The 26,287-nt window shown below is 43.2% G+C and overlaps 2 protein-coding genes across 3 annotated transcripts in view; both read right to left on the bottom strand.

Annotated features, from left to right (window-relative positions):
• ALDH18A1 (aldehyde dehydrogenase 18 family member A1) overlaps nt 1–26,287 on the bottom strand; it is a 44,281-nt gene that overhangs the window by 7,038 nt on the left and 10,956 nt on the right. The window contains exons 4-15 of one of the 2 annotated variants that reach the window (XM_014858436.3): nt 22,308–22,457; nt 22,115–22,219; nt 18,578–18,736; nt 18,063–18,153; nt 11,803–11,927; nt 10,601–10,745; nt 9,658–9,731; nt 8,104–8,197; nt 5,420–5,640; nt 3,192–3,329; nt 347–542; nt 124–245 (exon numbers count right to left, since the gene is read on the bottom strand). In XM_014858436.3, coding sequence (XP_014713922.1) covers nt 124–245; nt 347–542; nt 3,192–3,329; nt 5,420–5,640; nt 8,104–8,197; nt 9,658–9,731; nt 10,601–10,745; nt 11,803–11,927; nt 18,063–18,153; nt 18,578–18,736; nt 22,115–22,219; nt 22,308–22,457 — 1,620 coding nt within the window. The remainder of the gene's footprint in view (nt 1–123; nt 246–346; nt 543–3,191; nt 3,330–5,419; nt 5,641–8,103; nt 8,198–9,657; nt 9,732–10,600; nt 10,746–11,802; nt 11,928–18,062; nt 18,154–18,577; nt 18,737–22,114; nt 22,220–22,307; nt 22,458–26,287) is intronic. The other variant, XM_014858437.3, reaches the window with a different exon arrangement.
• Nucleotides 13,496–15,192, bottom strand: LOC106842111 (adenylyl cyclase-associated protein 1-like). Its single transcript, XM_044753408.2, is given in 2 exon segments — nt 13,496–13,812; nt 13,815–15,192. Coding segments are annotated over 2 exon segments (1,425 nt in total). The 5' UTR covers nt 15,064–15,192; the 3' UTR covers nt 13,496–13,636.

Here is a 26,287-nt window from a genome sequence, read left to right as displayed (position 1 = left end):
AAAATACTGCTTCTTAAATTGCCTTAAATAGTGTGGCAGGTGCTCCTGGTCTAATCCCACAGGCTTCTAAATCTCAGGACGGATGAGGGCAAGTGATGTACGAGTCCTGTGGACTTGTCTTACCTGTTCCACTCTCAGCATATCAATGATCTGGTCAAACAATGGTGTTCTCAGCAGATCTCGATGGATCAACAAAGTCTCTAAAGCATTACAGGCAGCTGGATACTCACATTTCGAGTCTCTGACTGAAAGAAGGACGACAAAGAATTCCTTCTAATGATCCAGAGCCACAGAGGACTTGACAAATATTTCGCCCACATAAAACAGGGGACCCCATTCAGCTCACCTAGTCTAGTGACTTTATCCACACTGGCCTCTGAGTCCACATACATGTGACAGATCCCTTCACTGTGCCCCATCACTGGAATGCCCTTAGCAGCTTTCTGGATGTCTCTGACCAGCTGGGAAGAGCCACGTGGAATAATAAGATCTATCATTTTGTCTAGGCGGCAAAGATCTTCCACTTCTTCTCTGGTATTCACCTGAAGAGGCAGAGAATGAAAAGATAAAGATGACATCTTTGTTTTTTTGGTGAGGGGTGTCTGACTCCTTTTAATACGAAATCTTGGGAAGATTAGGTCATGACAAAATTATACCATTCTAAATGATGAAAATAACAGGACATGTTTTCAAATTATCTAAGGAATTAACATTATTAGTCAAAAAAACCCTCAAAAGACTGATCACGTGAGCCTGTAAACACAAAAATACAGAGATGATACACAGAGACCCAATTTTTACTATCCCAGCTTCCAGGTCCAAAATACATCCGGAAAGGACTGTAAGCCTCTCAGGAGTCAAACCCAGGTTTGACTCCCTTTTGTAGCCCTGAGCCCAGCGTCATGCCTGGCATGGAGCAGACACTGAATCAGTGAATGAGTGAGTGAGTGAACTGACTAACGAAATGAATCCTCAGAGGAGGAAAAGCCTCCTTTGCCTTTCAGAAATGGAAGGGAACAGAGCCCTGCCTGCCTGCCCTGAAGGGTTATCTCCTTTGTGACTAAGCAGCATGGCCTCCTAGTCTGGGAGAAGCACGCTCAATAATCAGGGAGCTCTGTTTTTCTCAGGAACTGAATCCACTCCACAGGAATTCTTCCGAGATCCTCACGACATTCCAGTGAAGTGAGGTTCCTCAGACCAAGAGAATGACATCTTCTGACCACACCAAATGTAGAGGAAGCAGCATCCCTTTTACAGATAAACGTCTGTATCTCCTGACAACTCAGTCAGACACTGAAAACTTACTCCAGAAATGAGATTAAGTTCCTGATCTTGGGGATCGAAAAGTCATCCAGGAAATGCTTATCAAACACTACACATCAGGTGCTGTGCTCTGCATTACAAAACATGCAGGACAGAGGCCCCGCCCTCGAAGAGCTCAGAGTCCAGCAGGGAAGACAGGGTTAGGACACTCCCAGCCACAACACACTGCAGATAATTTAAAACACGCCAGAAGAGTACGAAGTGCTATCCATGGAAGCGAGAGGAGGCAGAGATGATGCCAGGCCCTGAGGAAGGATCTCAGTGGCTGCTCTGTTGGTTCTCTCATCACAGCATGCATCCTGCTGGGTCACGGTTCTCCACGACTTCCACTGACAGCCTCTACCCTGGGATGCCGGGTGGACTGACTAACGGGCTTGCGTTAGGACACTGAGATTATGGGCACTTTTTTTCTCCTCTTGATTTTTAATTTTCTCCCATACGGTCATGTGACTTACAACAGAAATACAAACATACATGTTCAAGAATGTTCACAGCAACTTTATTCTGAATAGCCAAAAACTGGAGACAACCCAAATGTTCATCAAGAGAAGAAAGGATAAACTGTATTACATGCATGTGATACTACATGGAATACTACATGGTGATAAAAAAGAGAAAACTACTGCTGGATGCAACAATGTAGATGAATTGCACGGACATACAATGAACAAAAGAAATACAACACGAAAGAGGGCATTGAGTATAACTGCATTTATATGAAGTTCAAGAATAAGCAAAAGAAACTGAATGTGAAAGAAGTAAAACAAGTGGTTTTACTGATTAGGAAGGGCAGAGGGTGCCTGCCCGGGTGTTGGAAATGTTCTGTATCTTGATACGGCTGCTGGTTATATATGTGTGTATACATATGGACAAAGTGGCAGAGTTGTTCACATAAGATTTGTAGACTTTACTGTATGAAAGTTATACATCAATAGGAAGAAGGGATGGGAGGAAACCTGTCTAACTAAGCAAGCACATGGCACAGCTGGGATCTGAATCCCTAAAACCTGCTCTTTCCACCCACTATGCTGTCCTAAAAAAAAACCCGATTCTCGTCAGTGAGCATGTAATGCAGCAGGTTTGCAGACACTATCCCAGCAGCCAAGAAAATCCTGGAATGTTGGAGTGAGTGGCCTCAATGGGAAAGAGAAGGATCTGGAGTCAACCTGAGTCCACATCTAAACTCTACCACAGACTGTGTGATTTTAGGTGAGTTATTTTACCTCTGAGCCTGTTTATTTCCATCTATAAAATGGGGCTAATAATTAATGGTATTTTCCTCAAAGGCTTGTTGTGAGGCTTAAAAGAGATAATGGGATGAAAACTTCCTTTCCTGTAGTAGGTGCTCAATAAATTGTAGCTATTGCTATCTAGTTCAAAAACTTCATTTCATAGTTGAGGAGAGTGAGACAATGGTTAAAATAATGACCATAATGATAATAGTGATAATGGCATGACCTCATACTTACATGCTGCTGGATGGCTTACGACAAACTTTCATAAAATTTGTCTCATCTGACTCTCCCTAAATCGCTCTGCCAGTGAGCAGAACCAGGCCTCACACTCTCAGTCTGATATTCCTGCTGCCCTGTGACCCAAAGAATGAAAAGTTAACAGGCATTCTTGTAAATCAATAGTGCCAGGACACAGCTGAATGAGACTGGCCTTCTTGAGCCACTGAAGACTTATCTGGGCCAAGGAAGTCCTGGCACTGTCCACCGTCAGCAGGGACACAGGACCTGCCACTGCTCCAATCAAGCCTACCCCTGAAAGTAGCTCAGCCTTAGGCGGCCTCAGCTTTGCTTCAAACACCCAAAGACCTGACCCAGCCCCTCTAGGCCTGACTTGGCTCATTCCCAAGGACTTACTAGTTGTACGGCCTCCTTCACTCCATGGATCGAGAGGGCCTCCTGGGTTAGGAGGTGGAGAATCCGGTTGCTGTGGGTGGCCTCCTTCCCTCCTTTGAGTAACAAGCCATTACCACTTGCAATAGCCAAGGCTGCCACCTGCCAATCAAAGGGGAAAGTAGTGAACCAAAGGGAAAAGCAGTAATGCTAACAGTGAGCCAGCACTCACTGAATACTACCTCTGTGCCAAGCACTCTGTTCATCACTTTAAAATGCCTAATACGCTGAATCTTCAACATGCTCCAGGGAATTAAATATTTTTTTATCCCCCACTTTATAGATAAAGACACCGAAGCCCCGAGAAGTGGTGACTTCCCAAGGTCACAGTGCTTCTAAGTGGCAGGGCTGGGAGCCTTGACTCCAGAGCGAAACCACCTGGATATTAAGAACTAATCTATGTGGTTTCCTTAGAACCAGTAGCAAAGTAACCTGAGGTAAGTGCCCCCTCCCTACTCTGGCCACAGTGGAGGATAGGGTGCCCAGCTGCCTCCTGACTCAAGTGCTTGCTTCTCTGACTCAGGTTGAGGCTGGGAGGCATCTCTGGCCATGTCCTCCTCTGGCCCTGTAGTTGTTCCAAGAGCTCAAAATGCCTGGTGCTGACAACCTGGAGAAGACTAGAGCTCCTGCCAGCCCCTAGACAGCTGTGGCAGAGACCACTGAGAAAGGAGCACAAGATTGTCTGGGGAGGAAAGAGTAGGCTACCCAGGAAGTGGGTTAGCTACCCACTTACAGCAAAGAGCCAAAGACACAGACCCAATCACCCAGGGCCTGAAGCTTAACTTTCTGATTGTTCTTGGGATGAATGCAAATCTTCCCATTATATAATGGAGAATGCAAATCTTCCCATTATATAATGTAGAGAAAGATACTTTACTAAAAAATCTTGCCTGAACATGTTAATCTCCAGTTTAGTGGTTCTTAATCCTTTTTTGTTTGTTTTTATTGCTCACAGAGCCCTTATAAAAGTTATGTAAATGTTCTCCAGATACATACACACACACACACAGAATTCTGCATAGAAATTTTAGGATTCATGGATTCTGTGACGCCATTCAGGTTAAGATCCCAGGTGAGGAACCTTAGCTGTAGTTGGCTAAAGACAAAACCTTTCTCCTTGTGAAGTATCAGCTGGTGTGGATGAAAGGAAGTAGAGAGACTTCATGGACTCATTCCTACTAGCAGGTTAGAGTTCTGCAGTTTCCACTGGGGCATTTCTGCAAACAGGTATGTGGCCAGAAGTGGGGAGTGAGCCAGCACCAGCCAGGGATGAGGACAGACCCTGATGGTGTGGGAGTCCCTTGGTGAACAAGCTGATTTTAGGTCATCCAGGGAGTATCCTCCACAAAGCATTCTGGGCTCCCATGCTCCCCTATGCCTTATTTACAGTAATGAGGTGCTGGGTTTTGTTTGTTTTTTGTCTTTAAATAGAATTTCTCCTTGAGACTTTGGGGCTAGTGCAAAGAAAGAGTTGACATCATCCCACCGGACAGTCCAGTGCGGAAATGGTGCCAAACTTCTGAGAGAGTGTGTAGGGCAAGTGAGTCCACCCTCTAGCGCCACCTTGTGTATCAGGGCCTGGCTGCTTGACGAGACCTTTAACACACGGTTCTCAACATCAGCCTGTGATATGACAAAGTCCTTAAAGAGGGTCGCGTTCTAGTTTCCATTAACCATGGAAAGTTCTTTTCCGAGAGACGTACCTACCATCTGTGACACTGATAAAAAAAAAAGGGGTCTTTTTCACATGGGCAAAACCAGCTATTAGATGAATGACCCCGCAGTTGGCTAGCAGGGACGCTGTGGTCAGAGGACAAAGCGCCCCTGTGAGCTAAACTATAGGGAAATGTGCTCCTGCATCGTGGTACCGGAGGGTCATTTGGGCTCAAGGCCCAGCTCCACCCTTACAAGTGTGACAGGAATATTCACTTCCATAAGCCTCAGGTTCTTCAACAGTAAAATGGACATATGAATATCTACTTTAGAATTACGGGAAGAATCAATAACATAAATTACCTTAAGAACAACCTAAGAATCAAGTCTCAAAAATTATCTTTAAGGAAAAAAAAAAAGATAAGACTTTCCCACCAAAAGAAGAAAGAAAGGAAAATATCTTTGGGAGATCTATTTCGAGTCCTGAGAACACACTCCTCCTCCAATCACGGCTCCAACGGCAGGCGTCAGTCACAGACCTGGGGTAGACAGTCAGGGCGAGATTCAAAGATGACCAGGAGAACTCCAATTGGGACAGTCACTTGTTCTAGTTCCAAGTTTTTGGCAATTCGGGTCCGGCGCAAAACACGTCCCACGCTGTCCTGTGAGGAGGCCGCGATCTGCCGCAGACCGATGGCCAGGCTGTTCAACTTAGACGTGGAGAGGCTCAACCGTTTCAGCAGAGGGGCTGCAAGTCTGCCTGAGGGGGTGTGAAGAATGCAGGATGAGGCAGGAGGTCTGAGCAGGCTACAGCTGTGTTCCTGAACATGTGGCACCGTGTCAGGAACGGAACTTAGGGGGTCTCAGGAAGACGACGACAAGCCATTTACACAGCTTTTCTGGGGGGCTGTTTAGCAGTATATGTCATCATGTAAAGGTGTGCACACCAACACCCTTTGTGCCACAATTTCAGTTCCAGAAATTTATCATTTGCGTGAGCAAACTTGCATGTAATGAGGATATTTGCCACAGCATTTTTGTAACAGTGAGAAATTAGATTCTACCTAAAAATTCAGACAATGGGCTACAAAGCAGTTATTACAAATAACATATGTATATGTACTGATATGGAAATCTGCATAGGATACAGTTTGCGAAAAAGGCAAACTATAAAACACGTGTATGATGTGAGCCTATTGATCAAATATTGCACAGAGACGCACACAGGGAGATGTCTGGGAGGCATCAAGAACAGGGATGATCTCTTTCTCCACAATTTTAACTTTTTATACTGAGTGAATTATTTTTATATTCAGAAGCAATAAAGATGTTTTCTTTTGAAATAAAAACTTAAACAGAGTTATGGTAAGTTCATATATAGAATTTTCTTTAGATTTAAACACAGTAGTACACATGGTGTGATTCTCTCTCTATACACACACACATATTCATATACATACATGTCTATACACTCAGGAAAACTATTTGGAATGATAATCCTTTACTATGGTTCGTGTTGAGATGAGATGATGAAAATGAAAATTTTCCCTTTTTTAAAATAGTCACACCCACCAAGATAAAATAATAAAAAGATTTCTACTTCTGAGGGAAGGAACCAACCTTATATTAAGAAAAAAATTAAATCATTGTTCTACCAACCAATTATAGCAATTAATTTTCTTCATGTGTTAAATAAAAATCAAGGTTTAACTATAGTGCAAGTTAAATATTACATTCTAGTTTTCACCTCACAATGCATGTACATTTTCCATACTGCAAAAATTATTTTATTTACTACTAAATATTCCACTGAGTTGATACAGCTTAATGCACTTAACCACACCTATGCTATTAGACACTCAGGCTGTTTCCAGTTTTCAGTGTGATAAATAATCCTGCTCTAAGAATCTTTACATACAAAGCTGTTTTCTCTTCTTGAAATATTTTCTTAAATCTCCTGAAATGGGCTTACCAGGTCAAAGGGGATCGTGTGTACCCAGGACTTTGGTCTTAAGCCACTGCGTGTCCTTGTGAATTTCCAGAGGGACAGAACTGGGATCTGAAGTCAGAGTTCTGCCAACAACAGCTGTGTGCCATTGAACAACAGCTTGAACCTCTGTGTGTCTTAACTCTTTGACTTTAAAGAATTGGAAAAGATATCATCAAAGATTTCTTCCATTCTGAAGATCTATTTTATGATTTTTCAATACTGCACAAATTCAAAAGACCAGATGTAAACTTTAAAGGAAGTTCCAAAGCAACAGCTCAAAAACGTTTTAAGGAGTGAAAGTAATGTTGATGAGCCTTGCAAAGTTTCTTTAAGGGAACACCATTAATTTGAATGTTTAATTTAAAGCACATTTATTCAAGAAAAAAGGAAATTCAAAACCCCACAAAATCAACACCCATTTTTTGGGGTGGAAAAGACAGAGAATTAGGAAAAGGGAGAAAAGACTGAGGGCCTCCCCGACTCTACGTACTTAGTTGTCCGCAATGTGAGTTCAGCCAGTTCACTCACTCTACCATTAGCATCTCCAGGGCATTTCTGGGTGGTACCTGTTGCTAACTCTGGGCAGACTACGCACTGCTTAATTAACTAGGAGAGATAAGATGTATTTCATCACAGGCCGCACAAACTGTTTCTACAACTATTTTATATGCACAGCCCATATGGGTTTGAATCCCAAATCTGTCACCGGCCATATGATTTTAGGCACGTGACAACTTCTCTGTGCTTCAGTTTCCTCCTCTATAAAATAGGGATAATAAATAGTAGGTACCTCAAAGGCACTAGGTTGTAAGTATAAAATGAGATTCTGTCTGTGACGCCCTTCGCACAATACCTGGCGACACAGGAAGGCCTCAATAATGCTAGCTGCCATCAGCTGAATGTCTAAAATAGTGGGGCCCTCAATCTTTTTCTTTTTGTTCCTAAATTGCCAAAGAAGCTATGGCTCATGACCTGTGGGGAATGGTAAAAAGCCCCTTTGGACGGTTGTACTAGATTAGCTGGACGGAAAGTGGGTGGAGACAGTATGTATAGTTTGAAAAAGCCCACTGAATACTAGCCACCTACCCTCAATAAAAATGATGCATAATATACAATTTATTTTATAACAATTGTCTTTAGGCAGACTATGACATAAGAATTATTAGTAAAACAGGGAACAAAAATCAAAGCAAAACCCTCCCTAACATTGACTCTAAATCGCCTGGTCTTTACCTTCTGCCTCCTCCAAGTCTTTTTTGTTGGCTAACAGGATCTCGTCACGCTGGTCTGTCAACAGATCAGCCAGATGATGGATAATTTCTGCTCTCTGGGAAAAAAGGTAAAACATTACACAAACAAGCAACAAGCAAATATATCAATCCAAGAATGCACATCACACTTTTTTTGTTTTTGAGGAAGATTAGCCCTGAGCTAACATCTGCTGCCAATCCTCCTCTTTTTGCTGAGGAAGACTGGCCCTGAGCTAACATACATGCCCCATCTTCCTCTACTTTATATGTGGGATGCCTACCACAGTATGGCTTGCCAAGCACTGCCATGTCCGCATCAGGGATCCGAACCGGTGGACTCTGGGCCACTGAAGTGGAATGTGCGAACTTAACCACTGCACCACCAGGTTGGCCCCCACACCACACTTTTAAACCTACTCTTCTGACTGTGCCAGGCCTTGCTCCTAAACCCAAGGTCACCACTGACTGAAACCTCTTTACCTCATATCATTCATTTCCCATCACTGCTCCTCTCATTTTTTCCCTCCTCTGCACTAATCTCCCCCTATTTCTTCTTACTTTTCTTCCTCTTGTACCACTCCTGATTATTATGATTAGCAAACCACAGCCCAGTCAGTGGTGGGGAAAGGGTGTGATGAATTAACAATCTGTCCATGAGACAAGGACCAGCACTCTCACTCGGTATGATACACACATCTCCACATATTGAGTATCATTAGCTGTGTAGTTTACTTCCCAGGTCAGTTTTTGCACCTAGTTTTTCTTTTCTGACAATTATTTATTTAATGAATTCAGTCAAAGGAGAAAAACCCAGTCCAGGATGCTTGAGGAGACCCCAATCCTTACCCACATAGATGAGGAAATGGGGCAAATCTGCATGGTAACCACTGAAGGAGTAAAAGGAAGTGGTTCAACAGAGGCAAGCTAGGCTCCTCCTTGCTTTCCTTTCTCTACTTGTAGTTATTTTAAATTCCCTTCTCCTTTCCGAGGCCAAAGTTTTCCCTAGAAGAAACCTGTACTCATCACTCTCAAATACATCCCTAACAACACAACCCTTGGGAAGCCAGCCCCCAGCTTCCACCTGACCTCCTTGCATTTCCAGACTCATCGTGTCTGCTACTTCAACCGACTGATTCATTGTGCACAGGGCAGGGCTGTGACTACGGAGCAGGCTCTCGAGCTTCCACTGTATAGGGAAGTTAGATGCTTCAGATGGGCTGGGATAACTAATTTTCCTACATCTCCATGCCTAGTATGTGGCAGAATTAGGGAGCCTCCCTGGTCTCATCATTTTTATGTTTTTGATAAAAAATCATAGCGATGAAAAGCTGCCTCAGGCCTCAGCCTACAAAAGACAAAAGGGAAAACAAAATTTAGAAAAAGAAAAAAGGCAGAGCAGATCTGAATCAGACTCGTAACTCTGCTAACTCTGTGGGACAGGAGGAATAAAGAGGGAGACAGCAGGCGTGACTGTACAGTAAACCTCACAGCATGACTCACTCTGAAAACTAACAAAACTATCAGCCAGGGTTATTACCTGCTCAGGTTCCAAAGTGGCCAACATCCGTCCTCCTGATCGAGCCATTTCTCCCTGTTGCTCAACAGTAGGGCCTGCGAGAACATTTGCAAACATCAGACCATGGTCAGCTTAGTTCCCTCTCACTATCCCAGCCTGTGCTCAGGCTCACCACATGCACAGAACGAACGCTCAGTGTCTTGGTGTGCTTGCTTCTCACACAGAGATCACTCTGACCAATACAACAGCAAAACGATATACCAGGTTAACTCAGGCATAAACAGAAGAAACTCGTCTGTATTTCTTGAGTAGACAATATAATTGATGTCTTCTAGAGTTCTTTTCCATTTCACTTGGCTCATATTTTCTAATGAGTTTGCAATTCTGATGTAAATGATAAGGCAATTCGATCTTTGTGAACACTTGAGAGTACGTACCATATCTTATGCATCTTTGCATCTCTAGTGTTTATTAGTACCTGCCATCCAGCATGGGCCTAGAAAATGTTTCTTGAGAAAATGGACGATTACATTCTTTTTTTTTTTTCCCCCTGAGGAAGATTCACCCTGAGCTAACATCTGTGCCAATCTTCCTCTATTGTATGTGAGTTGCCGCCACAGCATGGCTGCTGACAAGTGGTATAGGTCCATACCTGGGAACAGAACCTGGAGCATGCCAAACTTAACCACTAGGCCACGGGGCTGACCCCGATGCATATGTCCTTTAACTTAGTGATTTTAGAGAAAACAGAAGGCCTAGTTAGGTAGATTAGATAAATTTTACAAAAGCAAGCAAAATCCAATTTTGGAAATAGCCTTAAAAATAATACCATATTTCATAATGTCAGCAATCAATTTTGTGACCTCTATTCCAGAGTGAAAGCTCAGTTTTCAGTCCCATTGAGGCCATGGCATCACCAGCTATGCTATCCACAGACCATGGGACCCTATGAAGAGCTACTTACCTGCAGGCTTTACTTCGGAAAAGAAGGTGCCAACTTTCTTCCCCTCCACGATGTCTGTGATGACGTGCCCAGACACCTTTGGGTGGGTTCCGTTGGCAATAACCACAGAAGTGCCACCTTGCAAAGCCCAGAGGGCTGCTTTCACCTAATGGGGGAGGTTAGATCCAAAGATGAGATTCAGACCTTGCAGATTCTAGTCACTCATACTTTAAACTTGCCAAAAGATATAAAATAATGTGATATTGAGCAATGTAAGTATTTGCAGGAATGTTCTGGAAAACACCCTCAGCCCATGCACTCTTCCAAGCCCAACCCTGGCGTGTGTTGCCTAAAGATGAACCACCTACCCTTTGTGCTCGGCGAGTTCTCTCTAAGACTCTAGTACTGGGACTCATAACTTCTGCATTTGACTTATTGCACCTCAACTTAGTGTCCAGCCTGGTGTTTGACCAGAGTCTGATCCTGAGGACTTTCAGCTTTTGTAAATGGGGCTCCTGTCCTCATCTCTGCCATTGCTACATATGATGATGTATCTTAAGGGTATAACTTCTAAGAAAAATTAATGGGAAAGAAAAATTTTTGAAAGATTTTATCAGGAAATATTTGAGCTGATAACATTAGAGGATTTATGAATTATGAAAAATATATAGACGCTGCCCTTGACGAGTTTACAATATGAACACACTCTTTATATAATATTAATAAAAAGAATTCATACACAGACAAGACTAAATATAGGTACACAATATGCATTAAACCTAAACCAAGGTACAGGCATACCTTGGAAATATGGCAGGTTCGGTTTCAACCACCACAATCAAGTGAATATCACAATAAAGTGAGTCACACGACTTTTTTGTTTCCCAGTACATATAAAAGTTATGCAGGCTATTAAGTGTACAATAGAATTATGTCTAGAAAATGTACATACCTTAATTAAAAAGTACTTTATTGTTAAAAATGTTAACCATCATCTGAGCCTTCAGTGAGTTGTAATCTTTTTGCTGGTGGAGGGTCTTGTAAAAAATGCAATATCTACAAAGCGCAACAAAATGAGGTATGCCTGTATTTAGATATGTGTATGTTTAGGTATGTATGTGCCTAGTATCTGAACCATTAGCCCCCAGTTACAAACGTAAAAAGGATAAAATATTGTTTGGGTTTTATAGTTGATACATGCGATAAAGGCATCAGATTCTTACCTTGGCTTCCATGCCACCCATCCCTACTCTCGACTTGGTTCCGAACGTCACAGACTGCTGATCTCCAGGATAAAATATATCAATGAGCTTTGCATCATCTGATCCTGGGGGGCTGTCAAACAGGCCTAAAAAGCAGACAAGAGTGCGTAATACTTCTTTAATGGAAGGGAGTGTCTCCAGGACAGACCTCTCCAGGCCCCTGCCAAGCACTGTGTACTTGACTCATCCAGATGAATTCTGCTGTTCCACAAGATCTAACCAGAAAAGGGCACGAGGGATCTGCGGAGTCTAGTCACAATGAAAAACAGCTCCAGGACTCACCTTACATACTTTTATAACCTTAAAAGGCTTAATTAACGAACGTTTGCCAGCATCAGAGCATGGCCATATCCTTAGAACAAAATTTATCAACCCTGCCCACAGACTAGCGGGAAGCTGTCCTCACTTCTGCCATCGCAATTTATGATGCTGAACCTTAAGGACGTAACTGAAAAAGACGAGCGGCTGTTACAGAAATAGTGTGGCAGCCGTATACTGTTTAATGTGACTATTTCCAAGCGGGATGAAATGCGAAACAGCTTCACATTAACTCTCACAGTACCCTTTGAAAGAGTCACTGATTATACGCCCCACGTTATTATGGGGAAGCTGTTGTGAAGGTTAGGCTGGGTCAGCAGAAGAGCGTACGACTCTTGGCATTCAGTCTAGATTTATCACCACAAAGCCTATGTCCATTTTTTTTTTTTTTGGTATTAATTTTATTCTATTTTCTGTATAACTTTAAGTACATAAAGGTTTATTTCCACAGGCCTCAGGAAATGGGTAGAAGTCACAGGACAATCTCTCTTTCCACCAAAAAAAGTTGCATATTTTGGTAAGTGTCCTAGAGGGAAAAACTGAAATTTACATTAGCAATGCTGTGCAAGATTTTTACATAAGACCTAAAACCAGCCTGCATGGAGATTTTAGTCCTCTGTTCAGGTGCCTGGACAGAGGCCAAAAGCGGTTGAGCATGACAGGGCAAGGAGGCAGTGAGGATGGATGACAAGCACCTAGCATGGAAGGAGGAAGGAATGCCAGATTCCTTGGAATGGTAGGTTGTTTTTCCTTTTTTTTTTTTTTTCTTTCAAGTCATCTCTGTAGGAAGGTGCTGGGCAGGGATCCCAGAGAAAGAAAGGGTCCAAGACTCCTTTAATTGGCCTGGGTGCGGGGCACTGCCACAGCTGCTGGTACAGAAGAACCTACTATCTCAGGTTCCAGCAGACCCAGGATGGAATGCAGAATAAAAGGAATGCTTATAGGAAACAATTTTGCTTGGAATGCTAGAAGGCCAAGCTTCAGCCTTTGGTCCAGTGCAATACTTGCCTCACTTGTCAACACTGAAAAATTAGTTTGGTTAGAAGAACCAACTGGAATCACACTAGCTTCTGCTACCTTCGTGCTTATTGTTAGAAAATACTAATTTGTGCGAACATTCTGATCTGTTAATTCCTGGGGACTGCTTTATTCTTCCCAAAAGACTGTTGGCCAAATAACTCCCAAAGGCTGAAAGCGAAAACACACCAGTCCTGGCCTGCAGTTCCTTAAGAATGGACTGGTGGTGTGGTTGAGCTGACATGGAAAGCTGCACCTTCCTGCAGAAGATCAACTGACCTGCTATCCCACCCCAAATCTCAGCCTGAGGTATATTTCAGTGAAGGCAGGTAGCTGTGCTTCTCAAAGCAGAGAAGCAGTTTAAGAGCAGAAAGGTAGAGGAAATCTAGAAAAGAATCATCTCGATAAAGATTTATCCCATGGTGTGAGGGAGAGGGCAAAGAACCCAGTGGCACTTCGCTTATCCGGCAATTTCTGTCACTGTGGTGACCAACTTCTGCCCATTCCATAGGGTCTTGAACTGCTCAGGGACTGGGAACTCATTAAAGTCACAGCCTTCTGTAGGAATGAGGACATTCATTTCAGAAGATTTGGCACTGACTATCTCACAATCCAGGGAATTCTTGCTAGGGAAACGTGGCAGCCATCTGTTTTGTTGATGGAAATGGGTGGCACTTTACCCATTACCTGAACTTTGACATCCCTACTATTGATTATCTCCACAATGCCCACCAAGTCATCGAACACCAGGCCGAGTTTCTTACAGTTATCTACTGTAATGGAGTTAATTTTGCCCTCGATTTGCAATGTTGTGTTGACACACTTGTATATGTAAGCCACCTGTTTCAGCTCCGTGTCATCAATTACCAGGTTGGAAACATTCTCCTGATTTTCCACTCTCCACTTTTTGCCCTCCAGTTCAAGTAGAGGTGGCTCCTTCTTTGTGGCTGGTTTGGGGGATGGGCTGCCTCCTGGTTTAGGTGCAGAGAATGGTTTGGGGCCACTTCGCACTGGCCCACTCTGAGCCTTCAGGGCGGGGTTCTTGTGCGTCTTCATGTTATCAGATACATGTTTCAGGGCATGTGTGATGCTCTCCCCCTGATTAATCTGAGCAAACAGTGCTGAGCGTGAAGCAGACTCATCAGAGCCTGAACGGGTGGGGACTGGGGGAGGAGGTGGGCCTGGTGGGGGGGGAGGAGGACCGGATCCAGCAGAGGGTCCAGATGGCAGTCCACTCAGTTCTTTTGCCACAGGTCCCATTTTGCTCCAGGCCAGTCCAGTGGTATGGAACTGTTTAATGTAAGCCTGCAGCTCTGTCCATATACTCAAGTAAGCTTTGACCCAGTCCACATGCTTCTTATCCACATCTTTGTACTCCTTCAGGACTCGGTTTGTATAAAACATGGCAGCATCATTCATTTCTTTCACATAGGGACCAGGCTTGGGAGCCACAGCCACGCAACCCAGGGCCTGGATACTTTCGCTGACGGCCGACAGGTGATTGAACAACTTGCTGCCTTGGTTCTTCTCTGGAAACGTTATCACTTCTTGGATCTGCTCTGAGATGGGTGCCAACAAATCAGAAAGCTTATTGCCTGCAGGCTGCTGGCACTGAGAGGCTGTAACCAAGAGAGCTCGCTCCAACTTCAGACCTGTGTGGACCATCTCTGCATGTTTCTCCACATCTCCCCCAATCTCTTTACTGATCTTCAGGTACTCTGCCACAGGACCGGCCAGCAGTGAGTCAAATACTTGCACATATGGAGCTGTTCCTGCTTTTGGGGCACTGTCTCCATGTCCACAGTGCATGTCAGAGGACTGAGATACTGCCTCCAGGCGGCCCACTGCCCTCTCTAATCTTTCTACCAGATTTTGCATGTCAGCCATAATGCACCACCTGCTCAGAGTTGTCAGCCTATGTCCTTTTTATAACTGTGCGGAGTGGCATAAAATAAAGAGTTACAGGCAATGTTATATGCATACAATCGAAGATTAAAATCCTCACAATTTCACGGCTGGCCCTGTGGCCAAGGGGTTCAAGTTCCCCAGGCTCCATTTGGCAGCCTGGGTTCACGGGTTCAGATCCTGGGTGTGGACCTGCTCCACTTGTCAGGCACGCTGTGGAGGCGTCCCACATACAAAGCAGAGGAAGACTGGCATGGGTGTTAGCTCAGGGTGAATCTTCCTCACACACACACACACACATGGGTGTTAGCTCAGGGTGAATCTTCCTGACACACACACACACACACACACACAAATCCTCACAATTCCACTTTGAAAAAGAGTGAGTCAGAGACTTGAAAGGGGAAAAGAGAGGACTGAGAAAATGAAGTCACATCAAGGCCTTAGTGGGACACAGACACGGAGGAACTGCCCATGGTTGGGGACTGGCTGAAGGACAACTGGGTAGTGATGTTTTAAGTTTAAGTGGCCTTTTAAGGTTTCAAGTTGCTGCTGTTCTTGTGCTACAATACACTTCTCTGCTCCATTTTTCCAAGTCTTTAACATAACCCTGCTATCCACACCCTCTCCAGGAGAATAAGTGAATCAGAGGGGTGAGGAAATCATGGCCAGTGTAGAACAAACCACAAGCAGCAATTACAGGGAGAGAGAAATACCCTCTCGTGACCTCTGTCCACCTCAGCCCAGCACGCCACAGCTCCCAGGATTCAGGGCTGGCTGCTTCTCAGAAGACACTGTGCCATGAGATCACAGGCTTGGATTGTGAGGCTGTTTTGGTTTCACACAATAAATAGTACAGGCACGTTTGGACAACTCTAAGCCAAATCTTCTCCAGAGACGCTGAGGGACTCCTAACATTCTGATATCCTGCCTACTCCTCTTTCTCCCCGACAGCAGCCTCTCAGACCCACCAAGAGCACATTTAAAATTCTGATATTTTTCTAAAAATCAACATTCAGTGGATAATTAATCAGAATTAAGAGCAAAAGCCTGTCGATAACCAATTTTGGTGTTTGAGGCAGCGTTAGAACTGTTTACTAGAGTCTAGCTCAAATTAGGTTTTATATATTGATCTGTCAAACTGACATCCTTTACCTTGCCAGGCAGTGCAGGAAAGAGAGAAGAGTGTAGATTTCTAAATTAAACATATTTAGATTTGAAAACAACCTCTGCCAAGTATTAGCTATGTGACTTTGGATATACCATTCAACTGATCTGAACTTAATTTTTAATTTCTTCATCTGAATAACTGGGCTAACTTACCTACTTTGCAGGGTTGCTACAAGGAATGAATAAACTGACATTTATAAAGCACCTAGCACAGTATTTGCACATAGGAGAAATTTAATAAAAACCTGTTGATTAACCGAAATGCCTTCTTCTCCAGGGTGGCTCACTCTTATCCCAACTTAGCTGTTTCTGTTCTGAGATTTCAAATTTACAGTGAATAAACATGGTACCAAAACTTCTTACGGGTAAAGATAGTGACATGCAAGAACAATATCTCTGACTTTCTACACGGGCAGAAGACAGATCAATTCATCTATACCTGCCGCTACCTCCACTAGACAGCCCCCTGTCCTTACTTTATACCATGGCAGTGTAAACTGGAGAACAAGTCCTGACATGATAACCCGCCTTTGGTGTGGGCTGGGAATTAAACAGGTTTTTCTCACCTCCTGGGAATGTAATGGGGGACTTTGGGATCCTGTAGGTTTGGCTTATTTTAGACACAGCTACCATATTCCTTATGGGTCAAAATGTAAAATGGGAACAGCTTAAGAAAAAGTGAGAAGAATAAATGGAGAGCCAAACTGGAGCCAAGAGGTGCCCCCCATGAGGAAGAGGAAAGCAGAGAGGAACATAGTAACACATATGAACATGGTCCATACAGCCTGGACTTTCTGCAGTGGCTCCAATTTAAAATAATCGATCTCATGATTTACGTTAAAAACTGAAAGTGATCAAAACCACAATGAGCTCTCTCTTCACATGCACTAGGATAGCTATAATCAAAAAAGGCAGATAACAAGAGGGAAGTGTTGGTGAGGATGAGGAGAAACCAGACCCCTCATACACTGTTATGGGAATGTAAAATAGTGCAGCTGCTTGGTACCATTTCACTTCTAGCACTTCTTCAAAAAGCTAAACATGTATAGAGTTACCATATGATCCAGCAATTCTACTCCTAGGTAAAATAAAAAACATGTTTACACAAAAACTTGTACACCAACGTTTATAGCAGCCTTAGTCATAATAGCTGAAATGTCTATCAGCTGATGAACAGATAAGTAAAATGTACTTTATCTATACAGTGGAATATTATTTGTCAATAAAAAGAAAGGAAGTACTGATACATACTATAACATCGATGAACCTTGAAGACATTATGCTAAGTGAGAGAAGCCAGTCACAAATCACATATTATATGATTCTATTTATATAAAATGTCCGGAACAGGCAAATCAATAGAGACAGAAAGCAGATTAGAGGTTGCCCAGGGCTGGAGAGTTTAGAGGGAAGTAAGGAGTGACTGCTAAGGGGTATGGGGTTGCTTGTTGGGATGATAAAAATGTTCTAAAATTGTGGTGAGGGTTGAACAACTGTATGAATATATGAAAAATCATTGAATTTTAAACTTTAAATAGGTGAATTGTATGGTATGTGAATTATATCTCCATAAAGCTGTTATAAAAAACAAAACTAAAGCACCTAGAAATGACACTTCCACATTCAAACCCCATCTTCCAGACTCACCCACTTTCTTTTGAGTCATAAAAACTCTTTGTCAGACCAAATGGCTCAGAAAATAATGGTCCATAGTAAAAAAAGATCAGAAGGACTCAAAGAGGGGAACTCGTGCTCACACATGTAGTATTTAAAACAAAGGCTGGCTAAAAGGAAAAGGCATTACTTTGTACCTTCGACATCTGAAAGAACAATCAAGAGGTCAGTTTTCATCTCCACGGCCAGACGGGCAGCCAGGCTATCATTATCTTTAACACTAATAACCTGGAATGCAGGTAAAAAGGCATAAGTGAGTGGGCTATAAAGTTCAAAATGAAGTTCATGGAAGCACTCAGCTAGGCTCTGGCAGGCAAAATTAATGACCCCGCACATGTGGATGACAGCTCTTACAGCCCCTTCCGTCTAAAAAACACCATGCCTAACAGCAACCCCCTTTCCAAACATGCACCCTTCTATCCACTGACACACACAAGCCATGCTCACAGCACCATCTTAAATCACTACAGCACCTCACCCTGTTGAATGAACCCCCTGACTTCAGAAGAGCTTACGCAGATGCTGCTCCACAATGCCAGCTTCTCTCCCAATCTCTCCATGCTGTTTATGCCAAACTTCCAGTGTTAGTACATGCAGCATAGCGTGCCATTAGTGTCTCCAGCATGCTCAACCTTAGGAATACTTTACCCACATTTACCCCCTGGAGATCACTATTGGGCTCAGCTGGGGGGACAACAGCATCATTTGTGTTGACAATGGGGACGATGTTCATCCGGAGGAGCTCATGAAGTGTCCCATTAAGGTTCCGGCGCTTCTGCTCATCGTGGAAATCCAAATTGGTCACCAAAATCTAAAAGGATTAAATAGATGGAAAACACAGGAGGGAGGGAAATGATGAACTTCCCAGGAACAGCATACAAAAGATGCTAAGAGTAGAGGAGCTAAACTTTAGGCTTCTGAGATCCCATATAGATTGGAATGGAACATACATCTCTGGATGCTTATCCAATTCTTCTAAAGATGCGAAAAAAGTTAGAATCACTTGGAAGATATATTTAAGGATGCTCAAGACTTCTTGCAAACGTACTTTAATCCTCAGAGAGCTACCAAATCTCATCCATTTACAAAATTAAGAAACTTAATGTATCTACTTTAGAGGGATATTGGGGGAAGTAATGACTGCCATTAATTTCTAAAATATCTTTATATCCCAGCATCTGATTCAGCGTCTGGCCACAGTAGGTACTGAAACATCTGGTGAGTGAGTGAATGAATGGTTTACCCTGCTTGCTATATGAGACAAAATGGAACAGGGCGGTGTTGTCACTGTTCTTGCTCTGCAGCCGACCACTATGGGAGTTAACAAAGACTGTGAGCATGTGGGGTTAGTCTGAGAGGTTACGGAGGTGAGTCTTTAGTCACAAACTGAAAGAAAGGCTGGATATAACTTAGTTCAGGGGAGGGGACGAGCACAAGCTGCTCAAAGGCAGAGGGGAGAGCTGGGTGTGGGGCTGGTGAACCGCTCTGCCTCCTTGCTTGAATCAGAGTATCAGGCAATGTTTAGCAGGAGAGAAGGTAAATGGAGATGACAGCAAGAAATGAAATGGTAACAAACCCTGAAGCTCATGAATAAACGCTTCAATGAAATACCTCTGATGTTTAAGAAGGGGGTTCTTGTGACATAGGGCAGGCTGAAGCAGGGAAGGGTGAAGGCAGACGGTCAAGAAGATACCAAAACAGTCAAAGTGGGAATGGTTAAGTCCTGAACCAGAGTCTGGCTATGGTAACCGAGAAGACAACAGCAGCCTTAAGGATATATAAAATGTGGGTGAAGAAGACAAGATGGTAACATGACTAAGGCAAATAATTCACTAATTCATTTGATAAAAAATTTATTAAGCCCCTCTGAAATGCCTGTACTAGCTTCTGGGATGGAGAATAAAAATGTTGCTGGTTTGGGGAAGATGAAATGGGGTGCATTTTTGTAAGGGTAGACGATGAACTCCTTCTCAGAAAAATTTAATCCTATAGATGTACAGATTCTAGCCCCAGAGGATAAAGGTCCAACAGTAAAAGTAAACACGTGTGTGTAGGAGAGGCAAGCGGAGGTAGAAAGGTCCAGGGAAAACACCTGTTGCTCAAATAGTTTAACAAATAAAAGGGAGGAGACAAGGGCCCTAAGATAGAAGAGCATGCGCTTGGAGAAGGGCGATCTGTTAAGATGCAAACCAGTTTCATTTCTACAAAGAAAAAGTAAGCTGCTGCACTTGTTTAAATCTTTAATCTGACAGACGACTTACAGGAGATTGCCCAAAGCCACTGATAATGGTCTTTAAAACAGGATTACTAAAGAAAACAAGGAACCACAGGATAAAGAGCAAAGGGCAAAAACTTCTGGTAGATAAGATCACAGGGGAAGGCAAAGGTATGGGAGAAAAGGGGGTCCATGGAGGGACGCTATTGGAAACTGGAGGGAGCAGAGCTCTTGCACATCAGTATTAATGGAAACATTGGCTGAAGTGCAGTAACCTTTAATGCTTTTTTTTTTAAGATTGGCACCTGAGCTAACATCTGTTACCAATCTTTATTTCTTCTTCTCCCCAAAGCCCCACAGTACATAGTTGTATATTCTAGCTGTAGGTCCTTCCGGGTGTGCTACGTGGGATGCCGCCTCAGCATGGCTTGATGAGAGGTGCCATGTCCGCACCCAGGATCTGAACCTACAAAACCCTGGGCTGTCAAAGCAGAGCTTGCAAACTTAACCACTCAGCCATGGGACGAGCCCCCTACTGCTACTTTCATTAAACCTAATCAACCAACCAACCAAAAAACCTCAAAATGCATCATCCCTGGGAAAAAAAAAAATACATAAATAAAAACATAGTTCCTGTACCTAAGTGTTCATAACTGGCTCCAGGCTCTTTTAAGAAATTAGAGACTAAAATTCTCATTGGATTGTGGAGAGGAGAGCTGATAGTAAACGGTGACAGAAATTGAGATTTCTATTCTATTTATGCTAACAGAAAAAAACTAAGATTACAGAGAGTGGAGTCCCAAGCCAAGGGCAACAGGTGGACAAGCCCATGCCTCTCTGTTTCAGCTCATTTACTAAAGGATACTCTGGTATAATACCAGAACATCATGGTGAATAACAACTGTGAAGATGATGGAGAAAGAGAGTGACAGGAAATCGAAGGGTAAAACCTGAAAGGATGTATATAAAACACTACCTGTGTAAAGCAACATCTGCATAAATGAATCTGAGGCAGCAAAGAAGTTTGAAAATAATAATGAGTAAGATTTTTTCAGTTGTTTTGTGAAGTGACTGTTCGGTTGTTTTATGATATTTAGATTTCTATTTGGTGTGCCGTTGTATAGTTGATCAAAAATACAACTGAAAAAAATTCTGGAAATTTAGCTAAGAAAGAATAATGTAGAAAGAAGGTTCTAGAACATTCCGGGTAACCATTCAAAATTTATAAGTTCCATGAGAACTGGGATCAAGGCTGATTTGTTCACCACACTGTCCCCAGCGCCTGACAGACTCCTCGGTACACCACAGGTGCTCAATAAATATTTGCTGAATGAATGAAACACTAACCAACCCCAGCATTCCTGTTTCCCTTTAATGCTTAACAGATACCTATTGTATAAGGCAACCACGTGCAAAGAGAAGCAAGCCACCCAAAGTCAAAGAAGCCAATGAAAGAGATATCTCTAACCTTTCTATCTTCAGAGGTGTTAGCACTTGTAGTAGTCCTAAGAGCTATCAGTATACAACAAGAGCTAATTATTGACAATGTACTGTGTACCAGGCACTATATTAAATGCTTTTCATATAGTTTCTTTTTTAATTTTTATTTTTATTTATTTTTTTATTGCAGTAACATTGGATTATAACATTATACAGCTTTCAGATGTACACTGTAATATATTTTGAATTCTGTGTAGATTACATCATGTTCACCACCCAAAAACCATATATTTTCTAACTGAACCACTTCAAAAACCCTCTAAAGTAGTCACTGATATCCTCATTTTTCAGATGAAGAGATTGAGGCTCAAGAAGGTTAGACTTGAAGACTTTCTCCAGATCTCTCAACTAGTAAGTGGTGAAGATGAGACTGTATCCTGCCAGTCTGGCTCCAGAGCCTGGCTCACAATCCCTGTGCTCCATGGGAATTACCCTCATGGGTCCCACATCCCCTTGCAAAGGCCAGCCTCTCACCTGGGCAGCACAGATGCTGTACTGGGTAAACATGGCTTCATACAAGGCCATCAGGCCACTCTGTCCAGCAGCTGCGCAGGCTCGGGCTTCTAAGACTGGTATTGCCTGTAACACACCAATAGACAAGGTGTGGTTGGGAGTGACGGAGGGAGACTGAGGACCCCTGTTACAGGGGTGGGGAAGCAGCACTCACCATCTCTTTCAGCTGGTTCTGCCCCGAGTGCAGGGCCTGCCGCACGCTCTGAGACAGAAGGATCTCATGGCGCAAGCGTTGCTTCCCAAAGGCCACAGCTCCACTGGTCACCAGCATCATCTCTCGGCCTTGATTCTGCAGCACTGACACCTGACATCAAGGAAGGAAAAGGCACCACAAATCACTGTAACATCTCTTTTCTCTTGTCACAAGAGACTCAAGTAGGTGGACTTATCAGTGAATCCCAAATGCTGGTTTAGAGACCAGCACTGGGCTGGCTCTGGAAGAATCGCCCAGATTGTATGGTGAAAATACAGATTCCTACATGCTTCCTCAAATCTGATAAACAGGTGGCAGACAGAAATCAGAAGTTTTCAAGAAGAGGATTCTGGTGTGTAGCCAGGTCTGATGTCCACAGGACTTGAAGGTATCTGGAGGAGCCTACAATGCAGAAGGCACAGCTGTTTCAGGAAATAAAGCCCAAAACAGAAGTCTGGAGCTAGGAATTGCAACATAAACTTAGCAGATGGCTTCTCAAATTCTAAGGCATGTCCTGGGGAGATGAGGCTATTTCTGGGGCATGTCTGATCCCTAGACCAGGCTAGATGAGGGACAGATGCTGAAGATTCAAGATGTGAATAGAGTCAGTACTCCTAACCTGTCCATTCCTCCTGATGCTTGAACCCTACAACCTGGCTCAGGAACTCACAAACAGCTGTGATAGACCATGATTTACAAAAATAACTTTTTATCATAGAAAATTTCATACTTAACCAAAGCAGTAAGAATCATATTATAAATCCCCATGTGCTCATCACCCAGCTTCTACAACTATTTCTCATGGCCAATTTCTCACTCTCCAATATTACTTTTCTAGCCCCAACATTATTTTAATACAAATCCCAGGCTCCAGACATGTTATTGCATCTGTAAAGATTTCAGCAATTACTTTTAGTAATTGCTAAAAGACAGGGAATATATACGCATACGTCCACAAAACCATTGCCATCTAAAACATTCCAATAATTCCTTAATATCAAATACCTAGGTAGTGTTCACATTTCCCTAAATTTTTCTAGCTTGCTCAAATTGAGGTGCAAATTAACCCCATACACTGCAATTAATTGAAATGTCTCAAGTCTCCTTTAATCCATAGGTTCCCCCTCTATCACTTTTTTTTCCTTGAAATTATTTTGTGTGTGTGTGAGAAAGATTGGCCCAGAGCTAACATCTGTTGCCTCTTTTTGCTTGAGAAAGACTGTCCCTGAGCTAACATCTGTGCCAATTTTCCCTTTTTGTTTGAGGAAGATTGTTGCTGAGCTAACATCTATGCCAATCTTCCTCTATTTTATGTAGGATGCTGCCACAGCATGGCTTGATGAGCAGTCCTAGGTCCGCATGTGGGATCCGAACCTGTGAACCCCAGGCTGCCGAAGCGGAGTGCAGGAACCCAACCACTACACCACTGGGCCAGCCCCTCCCTTGCAATTTTTTGTTAAGGAAACTGGGCTGTTTGCCCTTTAGGGTTTCCGAGCCTCAGTTTTCCTGCTTGAGTCCCTGTGGTGTAGTTTTAATGCTGTACTCCATACTTCCTGTAAACTGGTGTTAGGTATGGAGACTTGATTTTCTTGTCAAGAATTCTTTGTAGGTCATGGTGTCTATCAGGAGGATACCTAAAGCTTGGCTGTCTTTCTTTCTGTGATGTTAGTAGCATTCCTTAAGGGCTACAAAATGCTGATATTCTAATTCATTCATATCTTCTTTATTTACAGGCTGGAATACTTCCATAAAGGAAAACTTTTCTTCATTAACTATTTGGTTACTTTGAGGTATAGTTTGTATACGAAAGGCAGGACAGATGTGTGTCTCTTTGCCTTCATTTGCCAGGTTTCAAAATAATGAGCAGGTTCTCTAGTATCCTCCAAAGATGATCAATGAGTTCTTTGAAAGTATCATTCTGAATTCAGGGATTTAAACATATTTCATGTGTTTAAATTCACTGCAGTAATTATCTTTATTGATGTGCAGATCTTCCCATCTTTGGCCAGTGGAAGCCATTTTAAGTTGGCTGCTGAGTCCATCTAACATGATCAGATGGCTTGGACAAGACAGCTGACTCTATGCATTAGAACTGCCCTGGTCGACAAAGCCCTTCCAGGACGTCCACAGGTGTCCCTTGCAGGGAAGCTGGTGACCTAAGAAAACCAGTACCAGGCTCTCCCCACTGTTTTCATCAAGTTTCTCCTTAGCTCAAAATCTTCAACCTGGCTTTGAGACTGAACCTAAATTCCTCTGCCTGGCTTCAAAGCCCTGCCTAATGGAATAATCCACTTTAATCCATTCTCCCCGAGGAGACCACCACCACTGCTTTTAAGTTCACCTCCTCCCTGGCCCACCAGCATGCCATACTCATTCTTGCCTTTGTCCTCCACCTGGAATCCACTCATAGTACCTCCCTTTCCCCAGAACCAATGGATGCAAACTCAAGGACCACCATTCACCCTGTGCATTTAGCAGTGTGGAACATTTCCCCTTTGTTGGTACAAATCCTACCAGTCATGAAGGCCCAGGGTGAGCCGCAGCTCTCCTAGGATACCCCAAGAATAACCACACTCTCATCTGACTCTCCCATCTCTGGACCCCACCTCAAGACCTTCAAGTCCTGTGGATGCCAAACCAAATCAGGCACTGTCATTTGGGCTCATTTGGATATTCACTGCCTTGAACAATCATCTAAGTGTTTTGGGAGTATCAGTTCTGGCTCCCCAGGGGCAGAGACAATAGTCAGTTGTAGTCTTTTGACAAATATTTTTTAAACTAAATTGATCTGATGGACTCAATCTTGGAGGAAGATCTAATATTAATTGCTTAGTATAGAAAATATATTGGGGGGGCTGGCCTCATGGCACAGAGGTTAAGTTCACACGTTCTGCTTCAGTGGCCCGGGGTTCACTGGTTCAGATCCTGGCTACAGACCTACGCACCACTTGGCAAGCCATGCTGTGGCAGGTGTCCCACATATAAAGTAGAGGAAGACGGGCACGGATGTTAGCTCAGGGCTAAGCTTCCTCAAAAAAAAAAAGAAAATATAAAAAGAAAATCTTATCAAGTTTCAGGTTAGCAGTTTCCTAATGCCAACTCCTTAGTTGTTTTTATTTTCCTGAGGAATATTCGCCCTGAGCTAACATCTGTTGCCAGTCTTCCTCTTTTCCTGCTTGAGGAAGACTGGCTCTGAGCTAACATCTGTGCCAATCATCCTGTATTTTGTACGTGGGACACTGCCACAGCATGACTGATGAGTGGTGCAGGTCCCCGCCCAGGATCTGAAACCACAAACCTGGGCCACCAAAGCAGAGGGCACCAAACTTAACCACTATGCCATGGGGCTGGCCCCTAAAGTTGCTTTTTAAAAACTGAAATTAAGGTTACGGAGGGTAGAACTAAGTTATGGCTAGAATGGAAAAGCTCTGGCTTTATCTCCAGGATACCTTGGAAGTCTGGTTTTTGACTCTTGGTCAGGGGCTGGCAAAATATGGGCTGCAGGTCAAATCTGGCCAGCACCTGTTTTTGTAAATAAGTTTTACTGGAACACAGCCATGCTAATTCGCTTACGTATTGCCTATGGTTGCATTTGTGCTACAACGGCAGAGCTGAGTAGATGAGACAAGAGACCATATGGACTACAAAGCCTAAAATATTTACTATATGGCCTTTTACAGAAAAAGTCTGCTCATCCCTGCTCTTGGCAAAGATAAGTATAGTGGGATTTGTGATGTATGTTTAAAGTCCAAACTCCTGTGTCGATCTTCAAGGTCAGTTTCCTTACTGATAGTTTGCAGTCAGCCCGGCTTGACTGCATGGCCAGTGTGACATAAAATCCCCACTGGAAACTTCTGCTTTGAGCCCTTCCAAAACCAGGATTCCTTGCACACATCTCCTGGTGATTCAGTCTGCAGAGAGTTGCAAATGGTTCCTGTGCA

The sequence above is a fragment of the Equus asinus genome, chromosome 2 (genome assembly GCF_041296235.1).
Source record: "Equus asinus isolate D_3611 breed Donkey chromosome 2, EquAss-T2T_v2, whole genome shotgun sequence".
NCBI classification, from domain to species: Eukaryota; Metazoa; Chordata; class Mammalia; order Perissodactyla; family Equidae; genus Equus; species Equus asinus.
The sequence above is the reverse complement of the archived record's forward strand: the minus strand, read 5'-3'. Positions and strand labels throughout refer to the sequence as shown.